This window comes from Rhinolophus ferrumequinum, chromosome 9 (assembly GCF_004115265.2).
Source record: "Rhinolophus ferrumequinum isolate MPI-CBG mRhiFer1 chromosome 9, mRhiFer1_v1.p, whole genome shotgun sequence".
NCBI lineage: Eukaryota > Metazoa > Chordata > Mammalia > Chiroptera > Rhinolophidae > Rhinolophus > Rhinolophus ferrumequinum.
Genome location: NC_046292.1, coordinates 33,324,005 through 33,339,290, shown reverse-complemented (window position 1 = coordinate 33,339,290; position 15,286 = coordinate 33,324,005). Strand labels below are relative to the sequence as shown.

At 40.9% G+C, this 15,286-nt stretch overlaps 1 protein-coding gene and 1 pseudogene across 1 annotated transcript in view; one reads left to right on the top strand and one right to left on the bottom strand.

Moving 5' to 3' along the window:
- The window catches only part of LOC117026837 (cytochrome P450 4X1), a 38,678-nt gene extending 29,759 nt beyond the window's left edge, over nt 1-8,919 (bottom strand). The window contains 6 exon segments of the mRNA XM_033113962.1: nt 1,289-1,443; nt 1,524-1,651; nt 3,631-3,758; nt 5,143-5,187; nt 6,325-6,466; nt 8,589-8,919. Coding sequence (XP_032969853.1) covers nt 1,289-1,443; nt 1,524-1,651; nt 3,631-3,758; nt 5,143-5,187; nt 6,325-6,466; nt 8,589-8,762 — 772 coding nt within the window. The 5' untranslated portion in view covers nt 8,763-8,919.
- A 947-nt stretch (nt 8,920-9,866) lies between these two features.
- LOC117027899 (uncharacterized) lies at nt 9,867-10,040 on the top strand (annotated as a pseudogene).
- Nucleotides 10,041-15,286: the final 5,246 nt, after the last annotated feature.

Below are 15,286 nucleotides of genomic sequence, written 5' to 3'. Positions count from 1 at the left end.
ATATGAAACTTAAAAGCTTCTGCACAGCAAAAGAAACCATCGACAAAATAAAGAGGCAACCAACTGAATGGGAGAAGATTTTTGCAAACAGTGCCTCCAATAAGGGGCTAATATCCAAAACATACAAGGAACTCATGAAACTCAACAACAAAAAAACAAACAGACCAATTGAAAAATGGGCAGAGGACTTGAAGAGACATTTCTCCAAAAAGGACATACAAATGGCAAATAGACATATGAAAAAATGCTCAACATCACTAATCATCAGAGAAATGCAAATAAAAACCACAATGAGATATCACCTCCCCCCAGTCAGAATGGCTATCATCAACAAGACAAATAGTAACAAGTGTTGGAGAGGTTACGGAGAAAAAGGAACCCTCATACACTGTTGGTGGGAATGCAGACTGGCGCAGCCGTTATGAAAGGCAGTGTGGAGGTTCCTCAAAAAATTACGAATAGAATTACCATATGACCCAGCAATCCCTCTTCTGGGTATCTACCCAAAAAATCTGAAAACATCTACACATAAAGACACATGTGCTCCAATGTTCATTGCAGCTTTGTTTACGGTGGCCAAGACATGGAAACAACCAAAATGTCCTTCGATAGATGAATGGATAAAGAAGTTGTGGTATATATACACAATGGAATATTATTCGGCAGTAAGAAAAGATGATATAGGAACATTTGTAAAACTATTTATTTTTGAACCAAACTGCTTTTACTTTATTTTTTTATTCTGGTAAGAACACTTAGCCTGAGATTTACCCACTTAACAAATTTTTAAGTGCACAACACAACACAGTATTGTTAACTGTGGCACTATGTTGTATAGCAGATCTCTAGAACTTATTCATCTTCCATAATTAAAATTTTATACTCGTTGGACAACTTCCCCCTTCTTTTGAATGTATGTCTGTGTCTCCTCTGTTTCCCTATTGATTCCTAGGTTGCATGAATAATTTTTGCTTGTCATTATTACTGCAATCATGGCATGAAAAGCCATATGCCATGTATACTTTGAAATATTAAATGCCCCCTTGTGTTATATGTCTATTAACAAAAAATTGTACATAATAAAAACTGTGTAACATATAGAAAACTTCTCATAAGACTACTACTATGAATGTAGCAAATTCTTCACAAGGACCTGTATTTCATTTGCGCAGTGTGCATATAAAGGCTCCATTAAGAACAAGAATTCTTCCTCATTTCACATTGAGGCCTATTCTTCTACACAGACACAAACTGTTATGCACTCAAGCAACCCAAACCCAAGAAATACCTGTGTACTGATGCAGAATTTTGCTTAATTCCAGTAAGCGGCGGCCCACAGGGGTGAATTTGAAAATTATGTCATAGTGAAGTAAAAAGTTGTACAAGCGGTTAAAGATGATTTTGGAGATTTCAGACATCGCTTTTACATAACGATCATGGGTTCTAGAGAGAAAGTGGGGCGATGTCAATAAATGGCTTAGGCAATGGCAAACAAATGTCTTTTTTGCCCTCCCGTCACTGACCTGTTTATCTGGCAGTTGGTGTCCATGCTGAAAGTACATTTCATGAGTACGTCCAGGGACATAAAGCTGATGTGTTTAGAAACTTCCACAACTGTGTTCTGAGTGCCGCAAATCTTCTCCCACTTACCCTGGCACAAGAGGTCAAGCTCAAGAACATCACCATCAGCAAAGTGCCTTTCTCTCCAAGCTCCTCCCAGACCCTGCCACTAATGATGTAAGGGAGACAACCCTGACCGAGCAGGAGCCATAAGTCACACAAGTAAATGAGCCAAGTGTTTACTTGGCATGAGGAAGGCGGAAACATGCACCCTGCTGGGGGAGGAACAGCATGGAGCAAGCAAAGGTATCCAGTAAATGATCGAATTAAGTGTCTTTGGTCTTTCAATTATTACCATAACTCTGCTTTAAAGCAGACCAGAGTTCCAGTAAAACAGACAATCTCTGATACCCATAATTATAAGGGGTCTCCCCAGGGCTTCCTCCATCTTCAGTCCCCAAACTGCTAGACACCCCCACCCCATCACTACTCTCAATCACCATGACCAGAACTTAAAATAAACTTGGAACATTTAACATGACACTTTTGATTCAGACGTGGGGGATAGGGAGAAGCCATGAACAGGAACCCCTACAGGGAGGTGGCTCTCAGCCAAACGCTGCCTGTGTCCACTTTATTTCCCCCTCAAATGAGATACTCACACTGCCTTAAACTGCCACAAAGTAGTACCCTGTTGGAAACATATTCATCACAATAAGCATTCTTTGTGTAAAAATACAAATAAATCTAAGTGTGTAAGCTCAGATCAACTGACATTTGTTGAGCACCTATGCCTATAGCGAGGAGCTAAGAATTTGGAGGCCACGGGAAAAAGGCAAAGAGATCTTTTTAAGGCCTTTTATTTCGGGCAATTGTTTAGTCAATTGCTTTTATCCTGAATTGTGTTGAGTTTTACTGAGCACAAAAAGTGAGTTTAGAAGAAATGAGAGCAAAGCTGGAGGCATTTTGGCACAATTCAGCAGGGGGAGGGGCTGTGAGAGGAATCTCAGGGAAATGTGGGTCTAGAAGTGAGGGAGATAGAAATGGTTTATTGTAATGGAGATAAACTCAAATACCACCATTGGCCTGATATGCAATTGTGCGTGAAGCTGCAGAGCACCAGAAGCAGAAGAGTATGGCCCATCTCACTCTAACTGTACCTCCAGCCCTCTGCCTCGAGAACTCACACGGGTACTTTACCACAATCCAGCAGACTTTACGTTAAATCCGCTTCTGTGAACTTGCTGAGAACCCAGTCAATCAGCTAGTAACAGTGGTTCTCTCTTGGGAAAAGGGATGGGCTTCCAGATGAAGGTGGAGGAAAACTTTGGCTTTGTGGTGTTAGAAGTGTTTATGATGAAAGTGTATTAGTGAATTACTTGTCTGATTTAAAATAAGTACAATTTAAAAATTAAAAATATGTCATGTTCCAGTGGAGTTTTGGAATAGAACTCATTTATAAATCCGGGACTGCTCATAGGAACATTTCCTCTGCAACCTCCTCCTGCTCTTTGGAAAGGTGCAGGTCTGCTCCTAATGTCCCTCTGCTGTCTACAGGAGGAAAGTCACGTTCTGTGACTTGAATGTAGACACTGACCATTTGCTAGGTCATTTATGGTCATCAGGCAAGTGCATTCCAACCTCCCTACCTTTGCTCGAGCTAACTCGGTCTATCTAGATTCACTTATCCATGGTATCCACACATTCAAGCCCAGGTCATATTTCCTAGTAAATAGGAGTCTCCTCAGGATCTGAAGCTATTATAGCTGTTCCAGATGTCCTTACCTGTCTGTCACTTACAGCACTTACCATTTGAATGTACTACTCGGTATTTGGTTTACTGTCAGAGGATCTCAAAATATATCTAAGGCAGACAACCAGATCTTCATCTTTTTTTATTACCCAAGAACCATAGCAAAGGCTTACATAAACACCTATTGCTCAGTGGGTAATTTCTAGAAATCATCCCCCTTTCACTTTCACTACCCACTAAACATACTCGTATGTCTAATTCATTCTCTGTTGGAAGAATTTTGCAACATACAAGAACACTTTTGTCCCTTCACTTACCAGCATTATGTTCACAGAATGAACCACCACCTCGACGTATGATTTCATGATGTTAAAATGGAATACAGGAGTTATTAGGCATCAATGCTGGAACCACTTGGGTCCATTCAGATTCAGTAGTCCTTCTCCTTGAGAAATAAAAGACACAAAACCTCATGACATTTTATTGGATGAGTCGAGGCAGGAGAGGTGAGGAACACAGACACCACGGACTGTGAAGCATAGGTCACCTGACACAGTGGAATAGCAAAGTGTGTCATGTATTAATATCGAGGTGAGTTTTGATGCTTACGTCTGGGATGGATGTGTTTAGCATTGTAAGAACCCATGTTTTGAAGCCTGATCTGATAAGAGTAGTGCCAATCTTGCAATCATCAGTTACTACCTGTGTAATAATTGAGTGAATCACTTAACCTTCCTGAGGCTTGGTTTTCTCAATGATAAAGTGTGGTAATAAATATCTACTTCACTGTGTCGCTATGCAGATTAAATGAAAGTGTATATAAGGCACCTAGTCTGGTCTCTAGCTCACAGTAGAAACACAACAAATATTCATTTTCTCTCACTCCAAACCAATCCATAAACTATACTGTGAATACAAAATTCACAAGGAACTAGACAAGAGTGTCCTCTCTGTCCCTACATATCCCCTCCTTGAGCCCTAGTCTGTGATACAAAGTGAAAACACTCATCATGGTTAATGCCTCACAATTTTCTGTTACCGGGGAGGTCATTAAACATTTGGCTTTAAAAGAACCTTAAAGTTTATCAACATATAACTGCCATCATTCACTGAGGGCTTACAACATACCAGGCTTGTCATGCATGGTCCAGCACTGGTACAATGCCAGCCATTGCACTAAGCGCTGAAAATAAGTGTTTCATTTAATCCTCACAACAACCCAGAGATTTTCAAAGATGAGGAAAAAGAGGATTAGAGAGATTGACTTTCCCAAGATCACACTCAGCAAGTCAATGGGGGACAGGATTCATATCCACGTAGCTCTGAATCAAAAACCTGTATTCTTTCATTTATTTCCTTCCTTATCTAATATAAATATCAATTATATGACTAAAAGGCTTAGTTTATGTACTCACAGAATATTTCCAAAGTATACGTCAGAGCAAAATTTTACTGATTTGTATATGGAAACAGAGGAACTCCAAGAAGAAAGGGAAGGAACCAATAAAACAAAAAAGAAGAAAGGATAAAATAAAGAATATGGATCGTGAGGCTACAATTTTAAAGACAGAGATGGGACTGATTTATACATATGGTTGCTTGAGAATGAGACTTCGGGGAGAGAAATGGACAAGGAGGGTTCCTGCGAAGTTGTGCTGTGTTGACCTTAGCACTCCCTCGTGACCTACCCTGCTAGAAAACTTGCCATGTAGATCTACCATACTCTTAATGCTTTTGAATTCCTATTTAAGTTGCTTTGGAATGTTCTGCCATAGAAAGGGGACTTCTAGTGAGAGAGTGGATTATATCTTTCATTTGTACATACATACCAACAGATGGAACCAAGAACTTGTATAGGTAGTTGGATTTGGGATCTGCAGAGTCAAGCAGGGGAAACAAAAGACAGCATTAGAGGAAAATTATCAGTCAAAGTTAGTGAGGATTCTCTTCATTTGCCTACTCTAACCATAAATAGTCAGCAAAAGGAAGCCCGGGCTCATTCCTTGCAGCCCTTGGCAGGTGTCAGGTGGGGTGGCATAAACCCACCAGGCGAACAGGTCCACAAACTGAGATTCTTTCCTTATTTACACTTTCTCCACAGAAACAGAGGCTGCCCTCAGGTCACAAAGTTTCCAAAATGGAAGTTGTGACCACATGACAACATATCATATCCTTTTTGGAAAGCAAATTAAATCTCAGATCAGGGGCCGGGAAAACACCAGAAAGTGAGGCACAAATGCTTCTTGGGGTTCTTGTGAACTCTAATGTGGAGGTGTGTTACAGCTCTTGTCCTTTAAGAGGTGAACATGAGACCACTCAGAGAGAACTGGGGAAATGGGAAATGCAGGAAAGGTTGTTATCTTTCCTTAGGTTTTGCTAAGAGTAATGGAGAAAATGGCACAGGGAAGAAACACCAGAATATCAGATCTTAGTTTACAATATGATGGAGCAAAAACTGGACATTTTAATTTTGTGCTATAAGATAATTTACCATGGAAGCCTTGAAAAAGAATTGGAGGGGGGAGCTGTACCCTCAACAGGAACACAGTCGAGAAAGGTGCAGAAAACAAAAACAAAATTTGGGCCACAATGAAGAGGTTAGACTGGGTAAAGTAACAATCTAGCATTCAAGTTTACATACTGAACCAGCACAGGAAGAGCTACTTCTGAATTTCCCTGAAGACTTGCTCAAGAAACGGGCTGGGGTGGGGGCTATGGCTGACACGAAGTCACAAAACCAGAAGAGGCAAAGAAAGCCCCTGGTGATCGGATGGTGCCAGCTGGGCTTTAAGATACAGTGACCTCAAAGGGCCCATGGGCGTCTAAACTAAACAAGGACTGGGGACATGGGAGCGCCCTTCAGGATGGGTGAGAAACCTCTCCACACTTCCTCCAGTGTTTCTCAAAGGCCTAATACTAATCTTTGCTCAAAATTCCTTTAGAATCCTGCTTCTGGGTTGTGCGTATCACTCCTAGGAGGCTGAGTTCCTGAGATTCATCCCTTTTCTTACCTGTTCTGCTCAGAAATGTCTTTGCATAGTCCAGGTCATAGATATAGAAAAATGCCTGAAAGGGCCCAATCCAAAAAGGAAAGGCACAAGGGTATTTTTCGACAATCTCCTCAAGTTTCTCAAAATTCTCACCCTCAAGTAACTGCAGTGAAAAAAGTGAAGGAAATTAGAGATGCCATGCAGTCTAGACTTATCCCCTCTTACAGACACACACAAGCCAAGTTCAGGGCCTGGAGAAGGTCACACAGGCAGAGGGGCCCGACCCTATTTCTGGAAGTGGGTGAACGTGCTTTTCTTAGGATTTCTAAGCTTGGGGTATGATATTCTAAACAAGGTTAGTGTATTTATCTTCTCAGTATAAATATGTTATTTCCCCAACCAAGTCACTATCGAATGACATAGACTGTGAGCTGTTTTCCCAACTGAGAGGGTAGAGAGAGCCAAGTCACACACCCTGCCTCACCTGCTAACTCACACATTTAGATTAGGAATGGCGTCTCAAAGCTGAAAAGAATTTTTTTCCTATGTGGGAAGCTAACTGTTAGTAGGTTGAGCATGACCCACCGTGCACCTCACCATTCCCTCTCCCTCTTCCTTTCTCTAATTATTGATAAGTGATTCTTTCTCATGCCTTAATAATAAATGCTTCTTCATTCGAAAAACTGCCAACTCCATCTACAAAGAAAATCCAATTCTTTTCCCTTATAACAGTAAAAGACTCATTTATGCAGGTGGATGAACCCTGAAGCAAACTCATATACAAAACTCTCAGCTACTAACATTTATAAATCAGAATACAAATACTGCCATCAGAAATGAACTTTTTGCCTGATAAGCAGATTGCTAACGGTTCAGGTAACATTTCCACTAAATGAGTGACAATAAGATTAATTTATATCTGCTTTTTGTAAAGTGTAGCGGTGGGGGATACCTGTATGTATCCCCCACCTAGCTACACATTTGAGCATGACCATAGGAATCGTGACCTGCAAAACACCCTAAGACTGGCAAGAACTCCCTTGTATGACCAATCACACAGAATTTGCCATGTGATTGTATGTTCTTACCCTCAGGAGAGGTGGAAACTTTGCCTCCTAATTTCCTCTGCTACAAGCTAGCATCTCTAACCCATGAAGTGCTTCCTGGATCATTTAGGGTCCCTAAAAAGCTGAGGGACCCTAAGCTTTGAAATCTAGTCCCTGAAATACTGCTGACTCTTTTTGCTAACATCCCCACAATCAAGCCACTGATGACACAAGTGATGTTTACCAACAATGATAATATTTACTCATTTATTCATCTGCAAACAATAAACAAATGACTATTAAGTGACTATTACATATGCCAGGTGATAGAGATGCAGAAAAATATAAGACAGGCAAGTATTTGCCCTCATGGAAATTATAGGCTAGTATGAGGATTATTTCTTTAGGTTAGAAATTGTCATGGACACCGTCAGCCACAAGCATTTGGTTATACTTTTAGTAACTCCTGTCTAGAGCACAAGGACAGAAAGTTATTGTGAATCATGTAATATATTAATTTATCTTGTTTCATCCACAGCAGCCTTAAATACATTTGAAAATACATATGACACATATTCAGGACACAGTGTTCAGAAATAGTTGGAAACTGCTTAATCCCCAGAGAAATAGTAATAGCGTTTACCAAGCCCTACTATGCGTTGGATGCTTCCAAATGCTTTCCATGTTTTATATTCTTTAATCTTTATGTCAGGAACCCTATGAAACAAATACAATTGCAATCTCCATTTTGCAGATGAGGAAATTGCGCCTTAGAGAGGTTAAGTAATGTGTCTAAGGTCATACAGCTGCAACCAGTAGTAAGGATTCAAACCCAGGTTGAACTCAGTTTAGCATAAACTCAGCAATTAATAAACTCAGCAATTAATATTAAGATAATACTTTCTTCTTCTTATTTTTTTTTAGCAATCCATGTGGAAGGCATTTTAAAATGCAGCACATAAATGCAAGACATCGGTGAAGCAGAGAACAGACCTGAGTTACACCAAGCTTTCTTTTTCCGGATTCAGTCTCTGGAAATAGCCCCCTCCCAACCCCCAAAGCTTCCTTTCCCTGTAGGGCTGCGAGGGAGCAAATCTAGAGTATTGAAAAGAGGCGGAGAGCCACAACTGGGCCAGAGTGGTCTGTGTATGATAGAGGGATGGGAGGAAGGGAAGAAAACAGCCGCCTCTCTGCCCGCCAGGTTTCCAGCACTCTCCTTCGCCCCTCCCTTCCACCTACCTTCTGGTGCCCGGGGAACAAGGACGCGGCGGGCCCGGGGAAGGCGCGCAGATCTCTCAGCAGCCTCTGCCTCCTCACGTAGAGCTTGATGGTCAGTAGCAGCCCCAGGGCCAGGCAGAATACAAACGCCAGGTGAAAGGGCCGCGCCCAGTGCGTCTCCAGCCAGGACTCCATCGCTCTGCGCTGAGGATGGCCGGCCGTCTCTGGGGGCCCGGGAGACGGTGAGCTTTCTGAAGACCGCGCTTGGGGTGAATCGCCCAGCCCACTGCGTATCTGTGCCCTCCAGGAAGCTTCCTGCTTCCCGGGGAAGGAGGAAGAGCGGTGGGAAAGGCAGCTCAGGCTTGGCCAGAGGAGGCAGGCGCGAGCTCCCCCTGGATTTCTCACCCTTTACCAATGGATGTAAACCTTCATTCAGGAGGACTTCTTATACCCTCCTGGAGTGTCGTATTTCAAGCATGACAGTTTTCAATCACAGGGGTTTGAATTTCGGTTTTGAAATTCTGCCAAGGTTGAGGTCATCAATTTTCTTCATTGCCACAGATAAATAGCAAACTGCTAGGCAAAAAGACCTTCTTTCCCTGTTCTGAAATTCTATCAAAACCCAGAGGGGTCTGTGGGCTGGTGGTGGACGTGCATGATCATTATATTTATATAGTGTGGCCTGTCCAGTGGTATGCTGATAAATGTTTTACAACTGGTGCTCACTCTGATTTCTAGTGTTTCTCCACCATGTCCTATTTCAAGCTGCCAACAGAGGACCCGAAGTCCTGAATTAGGGGAAGAGGTACTAAGCAGTTTACCATTGTATAGTAGTTCCACCATACAGATAACAATCAGGGCCATATAATTTGCGGATCCCGGTGCAAAATTAAAATGTGGGGCCCCTTGTTAAAAATGTACTAACGATTTCAAGATGACGACAGCAGATCATTAAACCAAGCACATGCCTTTCTTGGTGCAAGGCTGAGTGTGACTGCTCAGGTCCCATGCCCATGAAGCCAGCCCTGGACAAAAGAGACACAAATAACCTCAAGAGCATAGGTAATAGAAAATGCAATAAAATCATTAGAAAGTAATGAGTTCTTTTATTACCTCTCAGGTGGTGAAGTGGGATCCAAGAGACCAGACTTCTCAAGTTGCTGTCCCCAACTCCCAGCATTTTTTATAGGCATTGTCCACAATTCATGTATTCATTCATCCATTGATGCTACAGTAGGCACGTGTAAGGTGCTGGGTTTACAGCCGTAAACAATAAACCCAATCTCTGTTACAACTTCCAGCTTTGCGCAGTGGCAGTATCGTAGCCAATGAGGTTTATCTGAGGCGCGATTATTGCTAATTGAAAAAAAAAAAAAAACAACTTCCTGATCTCCTACCTGTCACAGCTCCCCACTCCTCAAGTCCCCACCCCAGTCCCTGGAGCCAGATTTTATTTGTCAGGTTAATGGTTACGACTGACTCCAGTGATGATGACTTCATCTGGACCAAGTATGGCCCTAGAATATTCCATTTTGTGCCACACATTGTTTCAGCTCCGTCTTCCCCAAACCTTCCCAACTCCTACCTACCTTCATCCCGTATTTATAATAGAAGTTGTCATTTGACAGTGTCTCAGAATCTTCTGGTTTATACAGTTTCTTCTGGGAACCTCATGGCATTTTGGTTTTTCAGATTCTTCCTCTCTGCCCTGCTCCTTACCCAAATCGTGATGGGTGTATGCTGGCCCTCATCTAACTACATCGTGGTGATCTGGCTGAAGACCTCAGATATCCTGGCTAGGCTCAGTTTTGTGAGATCTAGTTTGGTCTGATCCTTGGGTCTTTTGTGCTGAGTGACAAATAGTAGAATGTAGTTGGTGAACTTCTAGTTAGTTCTCTCAGCAGAGGGCGGGCCTGAGGACTCCTTAGCTGACCCAGTCCCACTCAGGCTCTTGCTGGAGGTGTTAATCTCTCTGAGACCTGGCCAGTCCATCTCTGCATTCCATGTCCTTCCTTGGAAAACAAAGGAACTTTGGGATTCTTGCACTATACCCAGGAGCCTAAGAGAGGCTTGAGGGTGTTAGCTCAGGCCTCACTGCTTCCCTGCCATTTTCACTCAGATTCCTCCCCAGATGGAAGCAAGGCAAAAGCCCCTGTGCTCGCAGCTTTTCCCTCAATCTATCCAAATCCCCAATCCCAGGATTTCAGCCCAGAGAGTAAAAAGCAGATATTCTCCTGATCATTGGCTTTCTGACCTCTGCCAATTCTTGCCTGAGTCCATCAGGCTGAAAGAGGAGGACTTTTCCACAAGCTCCATTTCATGCAGTAGAAACTTTCCTTATCATATTGCCTGTGTTTCCTCTATCTCTGATTGAGAGTGAAGATCTACAACCTACTCCAACAGGACATACTAACAGGAGATATAGGAATTTAGAAAATTATTTATTCTGGCCAAAGACTGGCTTTCAATACTTAAAGCAGCTCAATAATCCAAAAGCAGAGCAGCGATCCCTTCCTTCTCTTGTCATTCCTGTGCAAGTGTCCACTGAATTGAATTTCCTTGGCTGTAGTACAGCGGATAAGGGACTGTGAGAAAGCCCCAGCACTATATATAATGGTAGGCCCAGGCAAGGAGTTCAGCCTTTACGTAAGGCCATGGGAATCCACTGAAGGGATTTAGGAAGGAAAGTGACATGGTTAGATGGTAAATCACTCTGACAGCTATTTGGAAGACAATAATAGCAGATAAAGTACCAAGTACTATTTTATAGTTATTTACATATAGTAAGTTATTTAACCCTCATAGTAAATATTTGAGGTAGATATTACCATTATCCTTGTTTTATGTATATGGAAACTGAGACACAGAAAGATTAGACAATTTGCCTATCAGAGGGTAAGACAGGACATCAGACAGGACATGAGAGAGTAAGAAGTAGAATCAACCTTTGAATCCAGGCAGTCTGGGGGAATCCAGGTCCCAGGATCTTAACATTTATGAAAACATTTATCTATAAGGGGTGTAAGATTGGAATTAGGAGAACAGTTTTCATACTGTTGCAATATTTAGATAAGATCTGGTTGTGGCCTGAACAGAGAGAGTAGGGAGCCATGGGACAGAGAGTTTGGGTAGTGATCACCTAGTTCTGCTGTTAATTAACACAGTAGTTGTAATTTTGGAGGAGCAACATGTTAGGAGCATAAGAGGCAGGATAGGGGAAGGAAATGGACAGTTTTGTCTCTGATGCCAGCCAGATAACCTCAATTTTCTTAGAGGATTCTGAGGCATATTTTGCCCTGACAGGGGCTGGGAGGAGTGCGTGCCTGAGCAGAGTGGGGATTTGGAACAACTTCTACAGTTAATGCTGAGGCTATTTGCGAGCAAGTTGAAATATTGAGAAGCCAGTAAAATTTACATGCAGAGACAAGGGCACATGGTTCCATCATTTTCTTCCTCAACAGCCTGGGGGTAACAGAATGGAAATGTTCAGGAAGGAGGCAAGGAGCCAGTCTTCACCCTCACTGCTACCTCTTGTACACCAGCCAGTACTGGGCAATGCCAGGAAAAAAAGAAGGACCAAGGGTAAGATTTTCCTTGGGACAGTTCGCAGTCTGGTGGAGGGGACAGATAGATAAGCAAAGAGATACAATACGATGGATAAATGCCACCATTGGAAGGATTCATATGGATTAACTAGCCCTTGTTCTGTCTTATGAATAAGGAAATTAAATCCAAAAAAGAAAAGCAACTTGCGCTAAGCCCCATCTCTCCAGACAGAGAATTCCAAGGTCCTTTCTCCTTTCCTCCTTGTCACCTGTGTGCCACACCCATTGTGCTGCTCTCCCCAGTTCCTTTGGATGACATAACCAGTGAATCAGGGAAACCTGTGAATGTGACTAATTGTGTTGGTCTTCCATCAGAGGAAACAAAGCAAGCAGAGAAGTCTGAGAGAAAGCAGGAGCACCAAGTGTTGTGGAATCCAAGCAGAGAATGTTGTCGCTTGAAATGAAAGATGAATGTCGAGTGCTCCTGAGACAACAAGGATCAAGTTTAAAATGTGTTTATTGGAATTAGTGTCAAGGAAGTGATTTGTAACCATAGGAAGAGCTGTTGAAATGATAGATATAGAAGCCAAAATAAAGTAGGCTGAGAAGTGAACATGATGGTAATTAATTGAGACTGTGGGTAAAGTATTAACAACTTTGAAATGTTTGACTATGAAGAAGAGTTAGGATGTTATCCTGATGGGCATTTGAGAGTAGGAGGAAGTTCAGGACTCTCTTCTCCGCCCTTCCTCCCTCCTTCCATTTCTCACAGAGTGAAAGAGGTTGGGGATTTGTAATGCAAAAACTGAGCTTGAAGAAGGAAAGGTTGGGGCAGATGTAGAGTTTCACATTTTGGAGCATTTTTATATCATAACAGAGAATAGAACAAAAAGAAAATCCTATTAAAAATCTCCAGATAATAGAGTTTTGAATTATATTAACTCAATTTTACAACTTCAAGACCTAGTCTCTCTTTTCTTTTTTAAATTAAATGTACCACCTCAAAATAGTTGAAGTTAAGAGTATTTTTCCACATTACGACTGGTTCCTATTTCCTTAAGTGACTTAAACTCCTGAAGCTTAGAGCAGAGTTACCGACTCCAACTAAAGTGAATTCTGGACCTTATTCAAAATTAGAAAAATATATCCAAGTCCCTATCTTTTGTAAAACAGGACCCAAACTCCTTTATGGACAACAAAAGAGTTTATTTTTCCATATGTAAATACCACATAACTTTATTAATAAAATGGTATCCATTTGATAAACGGAAACCCTACAAAACAAATATGGATTCTTAAAACTTTAAAGAAAAACTTGACAAAGCATGAAGTCAAGGAAATGCTTTGTCTTTACAAGCTTATTTAAAATTTAAAAATAAACTGAAGATATTCTTTTCTGTGATTTGACATTAGCAAAATTATAAATAAGTGTTACTACTTCTATTTTTTTCAATTGCTTTAGCTTCCACGTTTAATAGTACTAGCTCTATTAACTATGTATCCCATTGTGTTACTTAAATAATTTTTAATTTTTAATATGGAGAAAGACATTCTACTATAGAGACAAAGATGGCAATTGTCAAAATAAAATTAGTGAAGAACTTATTTTACAAAGCTTGCATATATATTATATTTGTGATGATCTCAGCAGATTTTCAGAAGTATTAATTTTTTCCATTTTATTTTTACTGATTTTATTCAAAGAATTAACTGAATTGGTAATAGTTCTGATGGGTCGCTTAATTTTCTTGTTTGCAACCTTTATATTTCTTGTAAATGTAAAGATATAGATTTTCATCCACTTGAAATAGCTGGGGTGGAGGAAGAACTGCAAATATGTCAGCATCTGTAGTTTGGTTCTTGAAATGTTATAATTGCTAAGTAACCTCTGTCAATTGAATAATAAAAATGATGTTTTATAACACTTTTGCCTAAAAATCTCTCAGATTTGGAAGCATATCAATCTGGATATGTTCAGCCAGTGAGAAAATTGGCCTTTCTGCCTTGACTGCCCTTCATTAAACTTTCCCCAGGACAAGAAATCATTGAGCCAAATGTAAATGAGAACAGGGAAGAGGGAAATGAGGATTAATGTCTACAAAAATTATCCTGCTCTGTCCCGGATCTACTTACAAATCAAACTGCTGGCCAGCTTCCTGCAATATACTTCCTCTATGGATAGAACATAGCTCCTAATTCATATGGGTTTTAAGCAAGTGGCAACCTCTCTAAGCCCCATTTTCTCCAATTGTAAAAAATGGGAATGACAATAGCATGTACCACCATCAGTTACTGTGAGAATTAAATGAGGTAATGAGTGAATGCCAAATACTGATCATTGTGCTGGAGCGGTGAGCCCAGATACGTCTTTCAATATTGTAATTATCAGAGAAACAAGGGCCCCAGCAGGGAGACGCAGGGAAGGGAAGTAAGGGGTATGTCGTTAATCCATTCAGTCATTAAACAAATGTACATTAAATAGATAATATTATACTAAACAAATACGGATGTCCATCAAGAAACAAATATGCAAAGAGCTAGAGACATTGTCATGCAGTTTACTATCCACCACATATTTTCCACCTAGTAAATGCTTATTAAGCGAATGATTAACCATGGTTCAAACGCTCTTCTTAAATGTTTTAATCCCTGCATTTTCAAAAACTCTGAAGGGTTCAGCTACAATAGCCCACCATTGAGAAAATGGTGGGGTGGCCTTTCCCCTAGAAAGGTGAAAGCAGGAAATTATTTTATGTGCTCCTAAAGAACTGAAAAACATAGCCAAAAGCTTTGAAACAGAAAGAAGGATGTTCACATGTGCAGAAATGAGTTAAGTAACAAGATTAAGTAAAGGACTTTAAGTACTTTTTGCTCCAGATGAAGTGACTTACTTTGGAGAGAAATCGACTTTGAGACGCTTTGTAATTAAAAACAAAATCCACACCTGGAACATAAGGAAGTGAAAATAATAAGAGCTGACAGAAATGTCACTTTCAGAAATATTCCCTCGCTTGATCCTCCCAACCACTCCGTGAAATGTAGGGCAACATAAGATTCATTTCACAGGTAAGGATACAGAGAGCCCCCAGGGTGAGCAAATGTGAAAGTGAGACGAAATCTGGGTCCCTAGTTTTGGCTTCAGCTCTTTTTTATATTATTTTTATTTTTTTAATT